A 15,827-nucleotide genomic window follows, 5' to 3' on the forward strand; every position below is an offset into this window, starting at 1 on the left:
AAATTCCTCCTCACTATCTTGCAACCATCTTCATCAAATGTCACTTTCATTCCTAAATAATTTAACTTTGAAACTGAAACTAAATTGCTTGCTAATCCAAGAACGTGTAAGACATCAAACGAAGATTTCGTTCTCCCACCACTGAACCAAAACTTTACCTTCCCTCAATTAATGGGATATGCATTGTTATCACCAAGATAAACCTCTCCACCATCATATGCCTAATACGAAGAGAACCACTCCTTATGCAGAGTAATATGGTATGAGCATCCTACAACAATCAACCAGATTTCATTAGAAACATTATTACATGAAATGATTAAAGCCTCGTCATTTTAATCAGAATTTTTTGTAGAAAAGTACCAATTCTTTTTCTTATTTTTGGAGTCTTGCTTTACATGCCCTCTCTTTCCATAATTACAACATTTAACTCTGTTCAATCCAAGAGTTTTAGAATGGCCCTTGGATTTGTTTTTAGGCGCGTTATTATCTCCCTTTGACTCTCTTTCTTAAGGCCTTCCCCTAAACATGAAAAGCATCCTTGCTTGCATCCAAACTAGATTTCTTCCTTATTTCTTCTAAAAGCAAAGTAGCAACAAGGTTGTCCGTCTTGGGATGATCTATCAAGTTAGCTCTAAATGCAAGAAATATATTCTCCCATGACTCAAGCAAAGGACAAAGCGAAATTTACATCTATAGAGGCAAGTTAACTCAAAATCAAATTGATAATTCAAATGCTCAACTACTAAATCACCTTCTCTCATCTTGAGAGAAAAATAATTTTCTTTTTAAATCAAGCTTATTTACCAAACTTTTAGCCTAATATAACTCACCCAACCTTTTCCACAAGGCATATGTAGTCTTCTCTTTTGATACATTCAAGAGAATGGAATCAGCAAGGCATAACTAGATTGTGCCCCAAGCCTTCTTATCCATTTTTTCCCATTCATCTTGATTGATTGTAGTGGGCTTCTTCTCATTTCTAACAACCATCCATTGGTCTCTCTCCTCCAAAAGGTCCTCCATTTTTAGTTTCCATAACTCATTCTTGGTACCATTGCATTTCTCCAAATCCAACCATGAAGTTGATGTAGCCATGGCTTCCACTCATAAATCTGCAAAACAGAATCACCAGAAATCTAATTGTAGTACAAAAAACCTTCTCGTTCCACCCACAAGCACCACAATTGACCACGCTCTAATACCAAATGTTACAATAAAGGTGGACACCACAAATAGAAATCTGAAAAACTGATTGCAAATCTGAAATTAAACCCTTATGATCACGAAGAACCATTCATCTAAAAGGAGCTTACTTGTAGAATACCATTAATGGAGACTAGCAAAAATCGGCCATATAAAAACTCCACAAGAAAGAGGCCAAGATTGTATTAATCTTCAAATACATGAGATATATACAACAATATTCCTTCTACTCCCAATTCTGGCACCTTTTACGTACTTCTAAATCACCTCATACATTACACCATTCAAGAACCCTAATATATAGAGAAGTGGAGAAGCCTTAAGGGCCCAAAATGGGCACCCAAATTTGCCTCTTCAATTCCCCATGCCTTGGCCATTGGTTTTCCTTCTTTGGAATGTGAAACAACATTCTCATTCCCTCCTTTAACTCTCTTTCCTAGACTCTGAACATGGGAAGTTCAATACTCACCATTTTTATCTTTATAATTTTGTCTTTCACCCCCTTCCTAAGTGTCCACATGAGGGAAAAAGAAACAAGGAATAATTAAATTACAATTACCCCTTAACCCCTTCCTTATGAATGCATCTACAACATATAATTGAGATATTAATACAATGATGTAGATTTTACAAGGATGATGACAACTTATCCTAACAAGAACTTGACAACTTCCAAATGAGAACTTTTATTTTGTCACCTCATGCTTGTGATTTTGAAGCTCCTAGACTTTGCATGCTACATGCCAAGGTTTATATCTAAGAAGGTATGGAGGACCCATAGGAAAAAGGCATTAATACCCCTTTGGAGCAAGGGGGATGGAAGATATTTTCCTTGTACTTGTAATTGTGGATGCGAAGTATTGGTCTATTGGTGTAGTGTTGCACATGGAGTGTGTCTCAATTTGTACTTGTGAATGTGAAGTATTGATCTATTGATAAAGTATTGTACATGTAGATATGCAATGTGTCTCAATCTATAGGTGAATTGTTGTTGTGGATATGGAGTATGTCTTGGTTCACAAGGAGACCATTATAATTGTGGATAGTGAGTATGTCTTGATTCATAGATGGAGTGTAGCATTGTGGATAGCAAATATGTCTCAATTCACATGTGAAGTGGTGTACTTATAGAAAGTGAATCTCTTGATTTGCAATAGAAGTGTTATACTTGCGAATAGTTCGGTATATTTTGATTCATAAGTATTAATGGATAGCTGAGGCATCCATTGAAATGTTCAATCAGGTGGGTCCTAGTTAATTTGTCATGCTTAGTGAGTTGTATGTATGTCCTACTTCACGTGGTATTTATTTAGGTTGTGTTTGTCCAGCCCCTTGTTTAGAGTGATGTAATACGAGGGGGAGGGGGGTTTGGAATTTGGAATTATTACATCTGTAGTTTATAGAATAATGTCAAGTTGTTAGGTCAATAACTAAACATGTTAGTAAATTAAAAGAAAGTTTGTGGTTACTTGGTTGAGTAAGTTGATTATATGGGAATATGGCTTTGTTAAGCTAGACATTGAAATGTATTAATCATACTATGCATTGTTGAATAAATAATATCGTTGGTTCATCTTGTTACTTTGCAAACATGCAAGCATTCATTAATTTCAAAATAAACATTTCACAAGCAATGGGTGTCCTAAAAGTCCAATTCGAGCTAGGAGCATTGGATTGTAGTGTAGAGGATCTTCAAGTGTCTTAAAGACACATTAGAGTGTTGTATTTTTTGTTGGGGATGACAAACTTTGAATAGGATAGTTGATATGTGACAATTCATGGATTTTGATTGTGTTGGTGATGTGTACAGCTAGGAGCATTGGATTGGATTATAGTGTAGAGGATCTTCAAGTGTCTTAAAGACACATTAGAGTGTTGTATTTTTTGTTGGGGATGACAAACTTTGAGTAGGATAGTAGATATGTGACAATTCATGGATTTTGATTGTGTTGGTGATGTGGACAGCTAAAGGTCTACCAATTTGTCTATGTTTACCCTATTTGGTGATCACTCTTGCAACTATAGAGGGAAAGTATGCTAGAATCTTTGAGGGTCCTCGTGCTTACTTTAAAAGGAGATAAAGTGAGTGTTGAAAACAACCGAATGCAAAAGGAAAGAATAGAAACAAAGTATTCACCACACAAGAACACCAAGAGTTTGACATGGAAAACCCAAGGAGGGAAAAACCACGATGAGAGTCAACTCAAACTATATGAAACAGAAATTTACAATGTTTGTTTTAGGCACACTCCCAAGGAAGCTCATTGCTCCCCGATGGACTTGCAAATTGAGGATCTCTACCTTATGGTAAGATACAAGGGACTTGCACGCTGAGACTCACTGCCTCAAGGCAAGATACATGAATATTGCAAGGAAGATACAAACATAAATTGTTGTAGAGTAAGCATCTGACACATGCTGACGGTGCAGCCCCTTTTGTAGCATTGTTACTCTGTCACATCGATTCCACACACTTCATACTCAATTGATACATCACCAAATTATTTCACATATATTATCACAATTCACTCAATTCACAAAAGATCTATTCATCCGAATACATCTTTCGCAACACTTCATCACATCAATTAGGTCGGCTTAAATAAGACCTATCAAATGAAATGTTACCCAAGATAGGTCGACTCCAAACATATATATCGCACATCAAAATTAGGTTGTGGATCAACCGAAGGCATAGTTGAACCTCAAACACATCTTATCACATCCTTCAAAGCAATTAAAGTAGGTCAAGATCAACCGCAATTGTGGGAACTCAACCTGTTGGCCCAAATATCAACACCATTGTCAGAACTGTCATCTATTAGCCTTTACATCATCAAGGAGAAACCAAAATCATCATGCAGACCAATATGAGGACAATGCAGACCATCTGCACCCTCTCTACAATCATCTCCTAAAGAAATCAAACACCAAGTGTTGGCGCAAAAGAATAAACTCACTGAACAAGTAGAAACAAGGCAACCTAGATAGTTTGTGACACTTCAACATATAAGATATAGCACTGCAAAGCACCAATTCACCTAAAACACATATCACTGAATCCTTATACCTTCCTAAACATGTTCCCAAATCCACACAAGCATACCAATCACCATGGAAGAATGTGTAGCATTCTAGTGAGTCAATTGAGACTCATTACACTGTTCAATTATAGTCCGGTGAGTGAAACCCTTATAACTTTTGTTGTAGACATGTATATGAATTGAAATTCAAGAAATAGTCATTTTTCACACTGCCAAACTGAACTCCAGAACCGCATAGCTAGAAAATGCAATGCGCAATGCGCCAAGGTGCAAACCAAAAAAACTAACTACCAAACATAGAAAGGTGCATTGCTCATGCCTTAGACAAATTTCCTTCATCAAGCAAGTATAAATCTGACCCAAATATTAACGAACTACCTCCTTGAACATGAAGCCATCAACAAATGCAATTGCATCTCACAACCAAAGCATAACACATATGTAGCAATGCCTTGCCATATAATTACCAACTATCCAAACTGATATACCGCCATGCATACAACTAGTGATTCTTTAAACTGCCTTCAATCATGTTAAGTACATGTCAAACCATCTCTCTCAAATGTCCCACCACACAATATTTGTATGTCTCTTCAACTTCACCAATGATCACAAGTTGACATCAATAACAACACATATTGAGTTGACATCAATCACAACATTGTGTTGCACATATTGATAACAATGAGTAATCCTAGACTTGTTATGCATTTGAAAAACGACCAACAACAATGATAGCACAAATTGAAGAACCACTAAAATAACTGAAAGACAAATTCCCTCACAACTACTAACAATCTAAGGATTTTTAATCGATTCTAATGTTTTCTACCTCACATCTTCAAAGACTAATGCACCAATCACCTCATCAAGCTTTAGCTTTGAGATAGTGCTACTATTGTCATTGCCATGCTATCCCACAAATTAGGCAAAGAACATAAAAGGGTTATGTATTGATCCTCCTTGTTCATTTTCACATCCACAAATGCTAATTGACTCAACACAATGTTGAATGCAATCAAGTAATTTATCACAAAATCCCCATCACTTATCCTCAAAGAGTAAAACTTCATCCACAAAAGAGCTTGTCAAAAAAAGAATTTGTCTAGTACAAATTTGTAACTTCTTCCAAAGGCTCCTAATGGTGTTTCCCCCTAATACATTCAAAAGAATTGAATTTGTAAGGCAAAGCCTAACTTTTCTCCTTGCCTTTCAATCAATCGCTACCCAAACCTTCGTCTTTCATGTCAAAGGACTTTTGTCCAAAAACTACTACCCACAAATCTCTATCAACAAGGAGATCCTCCATCTTGAACTTGCAAAGCTCAAAGTTTGTTCCATTAAATTTCTCCACCTCCATTCTAGAAGTGTTTGCCATATATGTTTCCTAAAACATAAGATCAACTTCAAAACTCCAACACAAGCCAATATTAATACAAAAAAGCCCAACTCCTCCCTAGATTTAACAAGTTAGTTAGGATTGATACAAACTGAAGCAAAATATGCACTAAATCCTACTTAATCCAATGGGGAGAATAAAAGAAGTTTTTTCATCTACCTAATTTCAACAAAGCTTCAAAATAGTAACAACACTTCAATGAGAACAAGAATAGAAGAAATTAGAAGATAATAGAACCACCACAACACAATGTGATTCTAGATGTACCCTAGGAAATCTCTCATAAAGGAAAAATCCAACCTCCAAAGCATCAAACTCAATGTATTAATCATTAACAAAGATTACAGTACAACATCAAGGTCTTTGTGCTCTAATGAGGCCAACACTGCAAATGTAGAGGAGTTCCAACAACATAACTCTACATAAAACATGACATAATATCCCCATCTCAAGCCCTTAATATATAGGCAAATGAAACTTGAGGAACCACGAATGGTTTACCAAAACTATGAGCCAAAAATAACTCAAGGTGGTCCAAATTCAACCCATGCACCCCAACTCTAAGAGTTACGCCTCCGAACATAGAATGTAACTCCCAATTGACTAGTTTGACCGATATGACAAATAGGTCCAAGTACAACTCCCGAGCAATCCAACATGAGGCACTTCTTACACTTACATGACTTTTCAACACAACTATAAATAGTGGATCAAAAATGCTAGTCCAAGTCCACCTAATGACCCCCTATATTTTGTGACTTCTTACAATACTAATGGCATATGGTGAAGAGTGCCAACAATGGAATCTCAAGATTCTGTCCCAATGGGAGCCCTTTTCCATAAGGGCACATTATTTTACAATATTACAAATATCAAATACTTGCCCCTTAACCTATAACATGGTAATGTACACAACAACACCCGGTCCTCTTCTCCTAACACATCAATCACCTCTTGAACCTTCGTGTTGAACAAATGTACAATTGAGATTGAAGCCATACTTGTGGACTTTCTTCTTTCTTTCAATTCCACTGCACTCACCTTGGAAGTCGACACTACAAGAACTATAAATACATGCCTTAAAGTCGAAGCAAAAATGCCACTTGCATATAGTGTAGAGATTTCCCTATTACACGACCAAATTATTTCAGCCCTCTCCTCATATGAGCTTACTACAAAGCCCAACCCATTTCCAAAATATACGTAGTTGTGTATTGACTCTAGCAATTTGCCCTTCAATTCTAGGGTGCAAATGTTGCAACAACACCTAGTCCTCTAGTATTAATACATCCATCACCTCTCAAGTCTTCATGTTGAAAAAAAGTGTAGTTGGGGTTAAAGCTAAACCTTTGGCCTTTCTTTTTCCCTTCAACTCCATTACTTTCACTTTAAAATTTGGAACTACAAGAATTGTACAAACATGTCTATAAGTGATAGCAAAAAAGCCACTAGCAAATTGGGTAGAGATTTCCCCATTACACAATCAAATTATTTCATTCAGCTCAACAAGTGGGAGCTTGTGCAAAGCCCAGCCCCTTTGCAAATCATATGTATATGGGGTGTGTCAACTATTGTAATCTCCCTTCCATTCAAGGGTGTGAATGTCGCATTCTCAATGCCACCACCCTCCCCCAAATTGTGTCTTGTTTGTATTTCTTGTTGTATGGTCCCTTGGCACATTAGGCCAACATCTTAAAAGGATAATCAAAGTAAAGCACTTGGGAGTAAAAAATTATTAAAAAAAAACAATTTTTTTTAACTCATTTAAAGTGCAAACAAAAAAAAAGTTGTTTTTTTCCCCATTTCAAGTGTACAATAAAAGATAACCTAATAAAGGGGAAAACAAAAAAATATTTAAGACAAAAACAAAAACAAAAAGTGATTTTTTTGCCCATTTCAAGTGTAAGATAAAAAAAAGACATGTTTCATGGGAAAACAAAAAAATATTTATAACAAAAACAAAAGATATAATGTGAAAAATGAAAAATAAAATATCTGATTGTTGAACTTGTGTTGCTAGTTCAGGTTTGGATTCAAGTACCAATTTTCTTTTACCCAAGTTGAGTACAACCAAGCATGACCATATAATATATGTATAATATTAAATATAAAAAAGCCATAATTTGCACAAAATATATAAAATTTAATACATAAAATAATTGACAATCAAACATTGATAAATGCTCTTTATTGTTTAGCTGTTGGTATAATCTTCAAGACAAAATTCAGCAATAGAAAGACAAATAAACAAGGCAAGATTATATTGACTAAGCCTTTAAAGTATATGGATTGTTAAATGCATCATATCCCCACATAAAATACTAAGACAAAGTAGGCTTTAGAATGCCTACCTCTAACTTATCTATCAACAACCATATCACTACCCATAGATATACCCCTTGAACAAGGAGTAGCCTTTGTAGCTCAAAACTTGTATATATGCAGCACAACAATTCATCCATATAACTATTGTCAAGAAGATTATAATCGTGCATGGATCTAGAAATGTGCACTACTTGTTTAATTTCAAGGAAGACCGACAAGTCGAATGAAGGGAGATGCACTGCTCATTCTACCTATAAAGATTCTCAAATGCTAAACAAGGGTTAATCCAAATATGCCTTAGACCTTTGAATTCTACCTAGGTACATCTCGGATTCACCAAACTATTCCTAGGGCTTATTCAAATTGAGATCCATACCTGATACGGAACTACCCAAGGTATATGCGGAAGTTGGTAACATTGTATTTAATTTTACACACAACCAATGCACAAGTTAGTTCAATGTATTGAATAAATTACATTGGTTCAATGTATTGAACAAACAAACCAAAAAATGGCAATCATAAAAGTTGAGAACTTTAAACAAATAATGAAAACTCAACCTACCTAGGAAATATGGTTGAGCCACTTGCTGCAAATCCTCTTCCTCTTTTTGCTTTTCCCTTTATTATTGGAAATGCAAAATGAAATAGAGTCAAACTTCACGAGTTACATTAAGGCATAAGGTCCTGGTAGGCCTTTTTCTTCTTTTAAATATTTTTATTGACTTATTTTTTTATGGTAATTGTCAAAAAGATGTCAAAGGCATATAGCAGATGTCAACTTTATTTCATGTGGGAAAGGTTCCATCTTTGTTCGCTATCCCCAAGACATCTCCCTCACTTTTCCGAACAAAGAGGGTCTCTCATATTTTATAAATTGGGGTTCTCTCCCCAGGGTCTCTCATATTTTATAAATTGGGGTTCTCTCCCCAGGGTCTCTCATATTTTATAAATTGGGGTTCTCTCCCCACCCTAGCAAAACTCCCACAACACTCCCAAACCTCCACAACACGTCCCCTTCACTGGCCCAATTTTACTTAAAGAATTAAGTGTTTGGTTTATGAGCTAATTCACACACCTGTAATCTTTAAAACTGGCCCAAACCTCACATAAATCACCAAGTACTTGCAATTCACAAAGATGACCAAGAAACTCGCTCTTTATCACCTTGGCTAAGTTTTGCTAGGTTTTTTATGATTCTTTGCAACCAAGAGTTACGTGTTTGGTTTATGAGCTAATTCATAAACCCATAGTCCTAAAACAGGCCCAAACCTCGCATAATCACAAGTACTTGCAAATCACAAATATGGCCGCGAAACTCACTCATTATCAACTAGGTTGAGTTTTGTCGAGTTTTTGGCAATTATTCGTTATTCTTGCCGAATTTTGTGAGTTAATGAATTTAAATACGTTTTAATTAACCACGTCGTTGAAGTCCAAGTCAAAATTGGATCTGTCAAAGTTTTACCGAATCACAAGTTTTAAAACCCAGCATAAATCTTTGTTCAAGACAAACACCCAACCAGGTAGGGCACATGGTAAAAATGTTGTGCTTGTATTTGGCTTGGCAAGATCGATACCCAAGCCGAGCCTGACTCAACAAAAAAGCAAGGCAAAAGACTTTCAGTACTACAAATGAGATTGTTGTCATGAAAATGAAGGTTATTATCTCTATTTTTTGGTATTTTGGATTTTATCTTTAGACTCGAAATTTCTCGTGAAAGGGCTCTAAGAGTCGATCCACTTTAGTTATTCTGGACATTCGCCACTTGGAAACTTACAGTTTTGCCACTACTTGAAAATTTGTGTAACGACGAGAAAAACCCTCTTGTCCCGGCAAGCACAAAGTATGTCTTTGGGCTATCAGCGCGCTCAGCCATTTGCGGCGCTGGAGGTATCCTAATTATATGTAATTCTATAGCAATCATAATCACCTGGACCCTAGAGACAAGTGCGAATCCCAGCTGCAAGCTTTCTAGACGGTAATTGGGTTCATATGTTGTAATAAACGGTAGGGTTCGTATTGGAAAACCTATTCTCGCAAGCTCAACAAGTAAAATAAGAAATTAAAAACAAAAACAAACAAACAAACAAACAAAAAAACAGTGGCAATGTAAGTGCAAACAAACCCCAAGTAAACAATGAGCCATCAGAGGCCACGGCTGCAGTGTGCTGGCGGCCGCATGCAATGTCCACCCACAACAAATCTTCAACACTCTTTGGAATCCTGGTGTAGCGCCGACTCGCCCTCCGAGCTGTCTGCCCACAATCGTTGTATCCCCATACATAAAGTGCACTCTTCGCCGGTGTGCTGGCTTCCTCCCACCTCATTTTCCTGCACAATCGATCCTTCTACTTACACCTCACTTGCCCCAAAACACAATTTCACTTATGACCCCGGGAAGAGCTTATACCCTTCTTTTATAGTAGTGGAGGATGTGGTCAACTTTACAAGCAACACGACAATGAGGTGTAGAAAAGAGGTAATTTTTTAATTAATTTTTTTTTAAAATTTAATATTAATGATCTGATTGGTTATTATATTTAGCTTTTAGTTTGATTGATCTAAAAACTTGGAAGTTTTATTGGACTAAAATCAAGTTGTTGTTGTAATATCACTAGCATACTTGTCTTTATAAAGTATATCGAAAGATATCTTTGATTGAAATCTATTTTTAGTTCCTACGAGGAATACTAATGCATCCATTAGATGCAATTTATTTCTTTTAGTTGTCCAATCATATCATTGAATTTTTAAAAAATTATTTTATTTCTATAGTTCTATTTGTAGACACCTAAAAATGGTCAACGCTTGTGGAGTCATACTTTAACATTGGCGCATTGCCTTATTTTAGGTTTTTGCGTCGCATTAACATTTCTTCTATGTTGCGCACTTGGTCTTTATCATTTGCGAGCATCGAGTCCTTCTTCTGCATTCTTCATTTGTCTCACTTTCGAATTTGGTCTTGTCGACAACAATCTTCAGTCATGATTTTGGTCAATCTTATCCTATCGCATCAATGTGCGTGCTCATTTGTCATCATTTTGGACATCGTCAATCCTAATTAGGGTTTTGTCCTCTTATCAATCTTGTCATCATGCGATCGATTTGTCATCAATCGTTGTCGTTTTCAATCTTATTAACTTGCAATCGATTTGTCATCGATCCTTGTCTTTTGATCAATTTGTCATCAATCTTGTTGTCTTGTGATCGATTTGTCATCGATCGTTGACATTTTCAATCTTGTCGTTTTGCAATCTATTTTGTCATCGATCTTTGTCCTTGTCAATTTTGTCATTTTTGCGATCAATTTGTCATCAATCTTCATTTTTCTCAATTGTGTCAATTTGGATCAATTAGTCATTGTTCCTCGTCAATTGGCACATTTATTAATCAAATCGTTTGTCAACATTGATCTTTTATCAAGTCAGAATCATGATCAAATCGAATCGATATCAATTATCCTTTGTCAAGACTTAATTGTCATCCTTGCATTTTCTCATTCATCTTTTAGGGTTTCATGATTTTATTCATTTAACCCTGTTTGACATTTCCCCCTCTAGGATTAATAAATTATTTATTTATCCTAAGTCTTCGAGTCACAATTAAATGTTTATTTAATTGGCTAACTAATTATTCCTCTTTTTGTGAATTAATTAATAAATGACAAATTATTAATTAATTTACCTAATTTTTTAAATTCCCTCTTTGTGAATTAATTAATAAATGAAAAATTATTAATTAATTCACCTAATTCCTAATTTCCTAATTTTCATCAATTTCTAATTCCTAATTTCCTAATTTCTATTCCATCTATTTTTTCAATTCTCTCCTATTTTCCTCCTAATTTCATGGGAATGACATTTCAATTTGTCATAATTTGTCATAATTGACAATCAATCAAATTTGACATAGAAAGTTGTCATAATTTTGTCATAAATTATCAATCAATCAATTTTGCATAGAAAGTGCAAATTTGTCATAATTTGTCATAATTGACATTCTTGATTTGCAATTTCCATTCGAATCTATTCATGCTAATTTGATATTTTCTCCAATTTGTCTATAAATTGGATGATTTTCTTCAATCCCAACTAATCACTTTTTCGAATTACTACTTTGTCGAATCAATCACGCTTCGAGTATTCTTGCGCTACTATCTTGTCTACTTGCTTTCATCGCATGTGTATGCACTTGTAGGTGAGATCCACAAACAAAGCTATTTGAAGAAGAAAGAAGGACAATGGAGCCACATGAAGGAGATATTCAGATCTGCATTTGGTTTGCTTAGTTTTTAATCTTGAATGTTTTGCTTTCATGTCTCTATTGGATGTAATTAGGATTGATCATTGCCTTTGAGCTTTTGTGATTGAGTTATGGCTAATATTGATTTGCTTTGATGATTTCTGATTCCCTAGCTACACTATTATTTTTACATTTTCATAATTTTATCAAAATTATTTATTTCCTTTCCTATGGGCTTATACTTGCTACAGTCATGATAAAAATGATTATTTTTCCTTTTATTTGAAAATTTTTATTTATTTCTATAGTATCAATAGTTCCACTGGGAAAAGGAAATTTGGAAAGATCCTACAAAGTCAAAAATCTTATCTTCTTCTTTAATGCTGGGGCAGACGGATCCAATGGGATGTAACCAGTTGTTTGAGCAAATTTGGACAAATCTGGGGCTTCCACAAATGAGCTCTTTTGTTGTGTTATAATTTAATAGCCTTTTTCTGCAAAAATAGCAACCACCATTGCATGAAGCTTCCTCTGCAGCTTACGGATTTTTTCTAGTCAGTGATGATCACAAGTAGTACAAATTTTAATTTCTACTCTTTGTTATATATTTCCATTGATCAGATGCATAGTTTTGATTTTTTTTTGGTTTCAAGCCACTACTTCAGTGCTAAATTTATTTTACAAAGTCAGTAGCCAATGGTTTTTAGTTTTTAAACAGTAATTTAGATTTTCAGTTTGCTGAAATTAAATTTATGGTCTTTCATGTGTCTGAGGCCTGCCCCCACAAAAAAAACTAATGGTATGGCTACGGTTGTTTCTCAGAGTGGCAATCGCGGGAAGAATATGTCAGATGTTGTTGCAGTTGACTAACAAGAACCAGAATTTGGCGCAGTGGTACAAATGATTTTCTTACACTTATAGTCGAGTATTGAATTCCCCAAGGATACACCAAGGATTTTGTGGATTCGATTGTGGGATACCGTAATATGTTTTAGTTAAATTCTTATGATTTTTCAAAGTCGTTACTGTTAGATTTGTTTGGAAGATTTTCCATTTGCCATAGTCTAATTCTTTTGGGAAAAAGTGATATTTTTAGCTAAATTTGTTCTGGATTTTTTTTCATTTACTTGTATGAAGATTTTCTTTATTTTTTCAATTAAAATTTGTAAAAAAAAATTGTTAAATGTGATGAACTTTTGTACATCATCCCCTGCTTCCTCTGTAGGCTATCTTCTAGTATTGCGATCAACCATTCCAGGTGGACCAATTGAGGACTTACAAAATTTTGATAACCGATTTACACTTACCAATTTGATTCTTTTCTATATCTTTTGTCATAAAAACCAATGGATTGTATGTCTGCCCTTCCCCTTGATGATCAACATGTGTTGAAATTTTCTAAAATCATAAGTTCGTACATTAATTTGAGCAACAAGTTAACATTTTTCTTGAAAAATCACATTATTTGTTTTTCCATGTACTTTTATTGCACATTGTTTCTAGAAAAGCAATCAAATTATACGAGTTTGTATTTTGTTTCTATTTCAATATTAGATCTATTTCATAGTTTCCATTTAGTTTATACAAACAGATTTCACTTATTGAGGTTAGTTTCATGGAATAGATTCAATTGCATAAAGACAATTGATATGATTAGTAAAGTTGGAAATATTCATGAAAGGGTAGATTATAATGATACTAATGAATTTTTATAAGGAATCGTATCTTTGAGACTTTGAGCCAAATAGCATTTAAACATTTGACCCACAAAAGAATAATTGAGGTCTTTTCTTCTGAGTAAATGCCACAATATGGATATCTCAGAGTTCTAGCGCCAAATGAAATAATTACCCTGTGCTACCATTACCATAGGCCATGGCCAGTTGAAATCTCATACTTGGATTATATGCTTAATCCTACATACAAAAGAAATATACTCAAAGCTTTAAATAATTTGTTTTTAGTGCATGTACAAATGTTTATGATGTTTAATGTCCAAGAAAGGAGTGAGTTGTAGGAATTTGTATTAACAAATATACCACAGCTATACTACAAAGAGTACTATATCTATTGAAGATATTGTAATTGAGAAAGACAGAGGTTACCAAAACAGAATTGTAATGAAGAAAAGGATTTTACCAAGCTGCACCAGAGTTGAAGGTCCCTGGTCTTTTGATGGCCACAGACTGCAAACTTTTTTATAGAATTCCATTTATTCCACCATAGATATGCAGAGCGGAGAGACATGATTCGAAGCCAACAATGGCAGAGGCTCCTCCTCTTCCTCTTCTAGTCCATTTTCACTTTCTTTTATCATTTTAGAATTTTGAACTAATGGAAGGTGCAACCATTATTAAGTTTTATGAATGCTAAGATTTGAAGATTTTTCAAAAAATGTGAATGAAGTGGGTGAATTGGAATTTATTAGTTTTGAATCTACATAAGGAAATGTCCGAGTGAAAGCAGGTCAACTTGCTAGATTTTATGATTATAGAAATGGTGGATTTGAGATATTTTGAGTTGGTTTTCTACATTGTCAAGTGTCATTTTATTATATGGACACACAATGTATTCATATATCAGCAAGATACCATGTGGCCATGTAGACTTTTTACGTGTTTTCCTAACATTGTCTCTAAGAACTGTTTATTGAAGGAATTAAAATTTGTCACATTTAATAATATTGTTAAGGGAATTTCTGCCTGGTTCAAATTTTTTTCAAAGATACTTTTATTACATATTATGAAGGATCCATGTTGATTTTTAGTATCATCTTCTCTGATCATTATGTTTGGGTTTTAAATAGAGAACATAACAAATTGTATTTGAAGAAATTATAGATGCTTAAAGGTATGGCTAATTATTTTTAATTTGAAAGATGTATCATTTATTTATTTATTCTTCAAAGAAGTTCGAATTTTATGTATAGAATTGATTACAAGTTTTAAAATTCTATCAAGTTAGTTTTATATTATGATTTTCTTCTAAATAATTAATTCAAATTTACTATCTCAACTTATAACTCTAGATTAACTATTTTTAAGAGTAACACCACAACCAAATTTTCAAATTAAAACAAAATCCTACTCACTTTAGTAACAACATTTTTTTAGAGTAATATGACAATTGAATTTTCATATTAAAAGAGCATCCACTACTATTTTCTATGTCAAACCATGTTCAATGCAAACTTAGTATTTGTATTTATGAGACTATTCATAAGCCTAACTTTGTATAATTATTTGAGATGATTTTATTAAATTGCAATTCAAACAAGTATTTCTCAAAAATTTCAAACTTCTATAGCTCTTTTTATATTTTGTTAAATCTTTTAAATCCATGAAGATTTTCTATCTACAATAATGTATTTAAAATTATTTTGTTATTTACATAATTATTTCTTTAATATTTACTCTAAAACTAATCCAAATTCTCCTCCTATTAAATCCTCAAACTAATCCTCATTATTACAACAACGACAGGAACATGACGCAACGTGTCTCTTGTTTATTGAAATGCAATTGTTATTTAACATTTAATCTAAAGACATTGGTTGTTTGTATTTAAAATACTTTCATATTTGAAGGACACAAATCAAGTATTCAAA

The 15,827-nt window shown here is 34.1% G+C and overlaps 1 protein-coding gene across 2 annotated transcripts in view; it reads right to left on the bottom strand.

Moving 5' to 3' along the window:
* LOC131029748 (ultraviolet-B receptor UVR8) overlaps positions 1-10,372 on the bottom strand; it is a 41,934-nt gene extending 31,562 nt beyond the window's left edge. Inside the window, exon 1 of one of the 2 annotated variants that reach the window (XM_057960391.2) lies at positions 10,104-10,372. In XM_057960391.2, coding sequence (XP_057816374.2) covers positions 10,104-10,305 — 202 coding nt within the window. In that variant the 5' untranslated portion in view covers positions 10,306-10,372. The remainder of the gene's footprint in view (positions 1-10,103) is intronic. The other variant, XM_057960392.2, reaches the window with a different exon arrangement.
* Positions 10,373-15,827: the final 5,455 nt, after the last annotated feature.

This window comes from Cryptomeria japonica, chromosome 9 (assembly GCF_030272615.1).
Source record: "Cryptomeria japonica chromosome 9, Sugi_1.0, whole genome shotgun sequence".
NCBI lineage: Eukaryota > Viridiplantae > Streptophyta > Pinopsida > Cupressales > Cupressaceae > Cryptomeria > Cryptomeria japonica.